Source organism: Rhincodon typus, unplaced genomic scaffold, assembly GCF_021869965.1.
Source record: "Rhincodon typus isolate 14 unplaced genomic scaffold, sRhiTyp1.1 hic_rhity00010428, whole genome shotgun sequence".
In the NCBI taxonomy this organism is placed as follows: domain Eukaryota; kingdom Metazoa; phylum Chordata; class Chondrichthyes; order Orectolobiformes; family Rhincodontidae; genus Rhincodon; species Rhincodon typus.
The window spans coordinates 1-5,562 of NW_025976066.1; the positions used below are offsets into that span (position 1 = coordinate 1).

The window sequence follows — 5,562 nt, forward strand, 5'->3', positions numbered from 1 at the left end:
CTCTGTCCGTCCCTCCCTCCCTCTCTCTGTCCCCCCGTCCCCCCCTCCCTCCTTCCGTCCCTCCCTCATTTCCGCAGGGCAATTGAAATGACTGTGAGCGAGTGTTTCTCAACGAGACTGCTTAGTCCTGCCAGGATTCCCCCTTTACCCAGGCTCTCGGTATTCCCTGTCTTGATCCCTCTCTCTCTCTCTCTCTCTGTCTCTCTCTCTTGCAGCATATCCACAGTCGGAGTGCCCTGGAGTGTGCCTACCGCACCCACCTGATCGCAGGCATCGGCTTCTACCAGCACCTGCTCCTCTATGTCCAGTCACACTACCAGCTCGAGTTGCACAGTTCCATCGACTGGACCCACGTCACCGACCCTCTGATAGGTCAGAGCTCGTGGCTGGGGTTTGGTGGGGGGCACCGGGGCTGCGAGCTGGTTTGGACAGGGAGGGTGGGTATCTGCGCTGAGATTCGGTCTGTGCCCGCGGTCGTGGGGGGGTTTGACATTTCTCGGAGCGGAGATCCCCTCCCCCCGCCCCCGGGGAGGCGATTCAAGGTCCAATTAACAACCATTTGGATTCCCCCCTGCCACTCCCTTGACGCCATGATGGTTTCTGGGCTGCCCCCCACCCCAGTGCATCATAGTGATGCGACACGTGAACTGGAGGGGGCGACACCTCCCGTACCAGCTCGGGAGCTGATGGCCCGAAGAACGTAGAATTCACCAAATCTCCCATCCCTACGGCCTCATCCCGTGCCCAACTCTCTGTTTCATCACCACCAACGCTCTTTTCCCCACCCCGCCACCACTTCCTTGACCTGACACAACCTGTCAATCATCTTTCCCACCCATCCCACTGACCAATCCCCACCAGTCCTTACTTGCATTCCTCTATCACCGTCCCGTCTACCTCTCCCCAGCCCCAGCCCTGCCATTTATTTCCGAGCTCCCTCCCCCCTCTCCAGCCCCGATGAAGGGCGTAAACCCGAAACGTCGACTTTCCCTGCTCCGCTGACGCTGCCTGATCTACTGTGTTCCTCCAGCTCCGCACTGTATTGACCCTTTCACCCTCTCTCTCTGTCTCCCCACTCGCTGGACAGGCCACAAGAAACTGGTCACCGCTTCGGCCAAGGAGATGGAATGGGCACAGATGGCTTGCCACCGTTGCCTGATGTACCTGGGGGACCTCGGTGAGTGTTGGCGCCGGCCTGTTACCCCTCTGTACCCAGCCTCCACGCTGCCCTGTTGACCCGTGAGGGCGAGAGATCGAATGCAGAGGGGCATTGCCAGGCTGTGGCAACGACCCAGTGGCGTTATTGCCTGTTAATCCAGAAAGCCAGGTCATGCTCTGGGGGTGGGGGGAAGCTAGGTTCGAATCCTGCCAATGGGAAATGGCGGCATTTGAATTCCGTGAATATCTGGGATTAAGAATCCATTCAGGATTTTTGGAAAAATCCATCCGGTTCACTCGTGGCTTTCAGAGAAGGTAACTGCCCAGCCTTACCCGCTGTGGCCTACACGTGACTCCAATCCCACGCCAATTTGGTTGACACTTAACTGCCCTCTGGGCAATTAAGGGTGGGCACTAAATGCTAGTGATGCCTTCATCTTGTGAGTAAAATTTTTTTAAAGTTAGGAATTAAGTGGCTTGGTTGGGGGCGTTTGAGGGTGGGGAGAGCAGTGAGGGAGCGCCCCACTCCTCTCTGGGTGATACAGTGGAGGCTTGCCCTCCAGGGCGAGGACGTCGCCTCCTAGCTGTGAGGGAAGGGGATGACGGAGGTGAGCTCGAGCCTGTGTGCGGGCCGTGTCATGTTTTCACGGACCGGTTGGGCTCTCGTGACTCTCGCGTGCGTTTTTCTTTCAGCGCGATACCAGAACGAGCTGGCCGGGGTTGACACCGAGCAGCTGGCTGAGAGGTTCTACTACCAGTCGCTGTCGGTCGCGCCGCAAGTGGGTGAGTGGAGCCCTCTTTATCTCCCCCACCCCCCAATCCCTGAAGAGAGAGCACGGTGCCAGTACCCGTCCACTCGCATCTCTGCCGATCCTCTGTTGGGAAGTGTCCAGATTGACCACGGGGTTGGCGGATTGGTTCGGGGGTGGGGGTGTTGCTGTCAAAGGGGCGATGTGGGCGGTGGGAAGTTGTTGAGTGCTGGTCCTGATGCCCCCAGCTTGTCCAAGGTGGGGAAAGGAATAACGTCGAGGTGGAGGGGAGGGGGAGTGAGCCTGGGAGAGATTAGGAGCTGGGACGAGATCGACGGGCCGAACGGCCGTAAGCTTCGACTTAACCAGCTCAGAATCTAGTGTCTTCTGGAGTGGCGGTATGTTCCACGGTCGGTTGGTTGTTGGGGCAATTCCAGTGGGATTGGGAGGCGGCAGTGGAGTGAAAGGGGGCAAGATCTAGACGTTTCCATTCCTGTTTCCCGCCGGAAAGCGTCGACCCCGGAGCCATCCAGGGAAACATCCAAACTAGGAGCAGGAGTAGGCCCTTCAGCCGTTAGAATGTGCTCCCCCGCCACCGTCGCCCCGCCTGCCCCCAGGAAGAGCCAAGGCAGTGTTTCGGGATGGGTGTGATGGCATGGGGAAGAGGAGAAGGGGAGATGTTCCTTGCCTTGAAACAAATACGTTAAGCGCAGCATGTGAACAGTGAACCCAGTCCCCGGAGTCCAGAGAATGTACCCTTCAGTTCAAGATGGCGGCTGTCGTCGAGCAAAATGGCCACCCTCTTGACTGTATCATTTCTGTATTTTTTTTCTCTTTCTCTCCCGTTGCTTTGTGTCCTCCTCTCACCTGCCCTGCGTTTCTCCTCTCTAGGCATGCCTTTTAACCAGCTCGGGACGCTGGCCGGGAGCAAACATTACAATGTCGAGGCCACTTACTACTACCTCAGATGGTAGGTCACGCTGGGGATTGCGCACGGCGCTCCGGTTTTAAAGCGCGGGCCGCTTTTGGGGCGTCTGTACCTCAGTCGGCGGGGGCGTCCGGTCGCTCCTGAATTGCAGTCACGTGACCTTGTCTTTTTCTCTGCCCTCCCCACCCCACGACCAGCATCCACTCCGAGGTGCCCTTTGAAGGTGCCTACGGCAACCTGAAACGCCTTTTCGACAAAGCCGCCAAGGCCTACCACCAGATCCGACGCACCGATGTCAAGAAGCTCTCTGTCAACAGGCAAAGGTGAGGAGCAACTGGCTGTAGGACTTGCCCAGCATGTGAAACTTTCTAGAACGAATGTGCCGGGTTGGGGGGAGGGGGTGCGTTTTTGGTGGGGGGAGGGGGGTGTTTTCAGTGGGGGAGAAGAAGAAAAGGAGCCTCCCTTGCGAGGACTGAGACATCGTCAGATCTCAAAATTGACCCCGTTTGGTCAGGGAAACGTAGAAGCCAGAAACGGAAGGGTCGGCCCTTGCCTGCTTGCCCTGTATTTTGGGTTGCGTGAGCACGGCTGTGATGAGCGAAGTTGGACGGGTAACAGGGAAGGCCGAGTGGCACGTTGGCCTTTATTTCGGCGCCAAGAAAAAAACCAAAAGGTCGGGAAGTTTGGCTAAAACTAAACAAGCTGGAATGCCGTGAACCGTTTTGAGGGAAAGATAGACTGGAGGCAGTCCCGAGAAGGCTTGCTCGGCTGATCCCGGGGGTGTCCGATGAAGTGCCTTTACTTGTTGGATTGAGAGGCGAACCTTATTGAAACATACAAGATTCTACGGGGAATGAAATTGACAGGGGAGATGTGGAGAGGGTGTTTGCCCCCGCTGTGTGGGAGAGTCTAGGAGCCAGAGGGGCATCATCTCGGAATAAGGGGGTCGCCCATTCAAGACAGAGATGAGGGGGAATTTCTTCTCCCCGAGGGGACTGAATCTGAGTAGTCCTTTACCGCAGAGGGCTGTCATTCAGTGTGCGATTTTTAATCAGTGAGGGATTGGTGGTGGGGGTGTGGGGTGGGGGAGGTGTGTGGGGGAAGGAAGCCAGGAAAGTGGAGTTGTGGATGACCGGGCCAGCAAGACGATGCCAGAAGGACTCTCGCTCACTCGTCTTGCGGTATTGGCTTTGAGTGTTGTATAAAAGGGTGTTGGGTTAACACTACTTGAACTTCAGAGTGTTTCCAGAAGAACCGTAGCTCGTTTAGATCGGAAAGGTCCACCGTTTAGCGCTTTCAGTTGTCCTCAAAGAGTGGCATGTGTATCCCCAGCTCCGTCATAAGTCCGACTTGCGTGGCAGTGAGAACGAAGTGTATCTGAGCCCAGAAAAGGGGTTGGAAAGTTTCAGCTCTAAGGAGAGGCTGGGGCTATTTCCCCTGGAGCATTGAAGGCTAAGGGGTGACCTTACAAAAGTATATAAAATCATGAGGGGCACGGATAGGGTGAATAGCGAAGGTCATTTTCCCAGGTTCAAGGTGAGAGGGGGAAAGATTTAGAAGGGACCTGAGGGGCAACTTTTTCACGCAGAGGGCGGTGCATGTATGGGACGAGCTGCCAGAGGAAGTGGTGGAGGCTGGTACAACATTTAAAAGGCATCTGGGTGGGGGCATGAATAGGAAGGGTTTGGACGGATGTGGGCCAAATGCTGGCAAATGGGACTGGATTAATTTCGGATATCCAGTTGGCACGGAAGAGTTGGAGTGAAGGATCTGTTTCTGTGCTGTATGCTCAGAGGGGTGTGGGTTCAAATCTCACCTGTGCTGCTAGATTGGGCAAATAAAACCTGGAAGTGAAATAGTCTTGAGCAACCGCTGTAAGAAAAAAACCCACCGAGTCCGTTAATGGGGAAAGGGAAATCTGCTGTCTTCACCCGCTGTGCGCCTCCTCCACATGATTCTAGACCCCAGCACACGGGATCGGGGGAAACGTCCTGAACGTGTGGGATCTTGCTGCGGCACATTGGCCATTGCTTTTCCGACCTCGCATCGTTTCCCGACAGAGAAAGAGCTATCCAGTTGGCCGGGAATGCAGGAGCTGCGTTTGGCACCTACTCTAACCTTTGACCCTGTCCATGCTCTGTTGTCAGGTCGAGAGATATCAAGCGTCTGCTGGTGAGTTTCATGTACCTCCAGAGTCTCCTGCAGCCCAGGAACAGGTAAATATATCGATTTAAGATTTTTTTTTTTTTTAAAAATGCCCTCCCGGTTTGCCCCGCGTCTGTCTTCAGCTTCTCTCGAAGTCGGGGAAGCTGCTGGCTGATGGAAAGGCAGGCGATGGCCTAGCGGTATCGTCACTGGACTGTGAATCCAGAGACCCAGGGGACCCGGGTTCGAATCCCACCACGGCACTTGGTGGAATTTGAATTCAATAAAAAGTCTGGAATCAGTCACCCTTGTTGACTGTCAGCCAGAGGGGGGGGTTCTAGCTCACTAATCAGTACAGTGCAGAGGGGGCGAAGGGCCTGTTTCTGTGCTGCTGGGGCTGGGAGTTATCATGCTCAAACTTAAAATAAAAAAAAAGGAACTGGGAGAGTTTTGGTGGAGGTAAAATTTTATGAGCGAGAAGCAAATATGAGATGTTAATTTTTTCTTTGTATTATGTCCCTCGCTTGCCCTATTGCCTCCCTCCCCAACCCTGTTGGCTTGCTTTAACCCCCCCCCCCACCC

General features: G+C 55.2%; 1 protein-coding gene across 1 annotated transcript in view; it reads left to right on the top strand.

Moving 5' to 3' along the window:
* Positions 1-215: 215 nt before the first annotated feature.
* The window catches only part of LOC109926520 (nonsense-mediated mRNA decay factor SMG5-like), a gene marked incomplete at both ends in the record, with an annotated part of 7,395 nt that continues 2,048 nt past the window's right edge, over positions 216-5,562 (top strand). Inside the window, 6 exon segments of the mRNA XM_048594519.1 lie at positions 216-372; positions 1,088-1,177; positions 1,852-1,941; positions 2,799-2,877; positions 3,033-3,158; positions 4,983-5,051. Coding sequence (XP_048450476.1) covers positions 216-372; positions 1,088-1,177; positions 1,852-1,941; positions 2,799-2,877; positions 3,033-3,158; positions 4,983-5,051 — 611 coding nt within the window.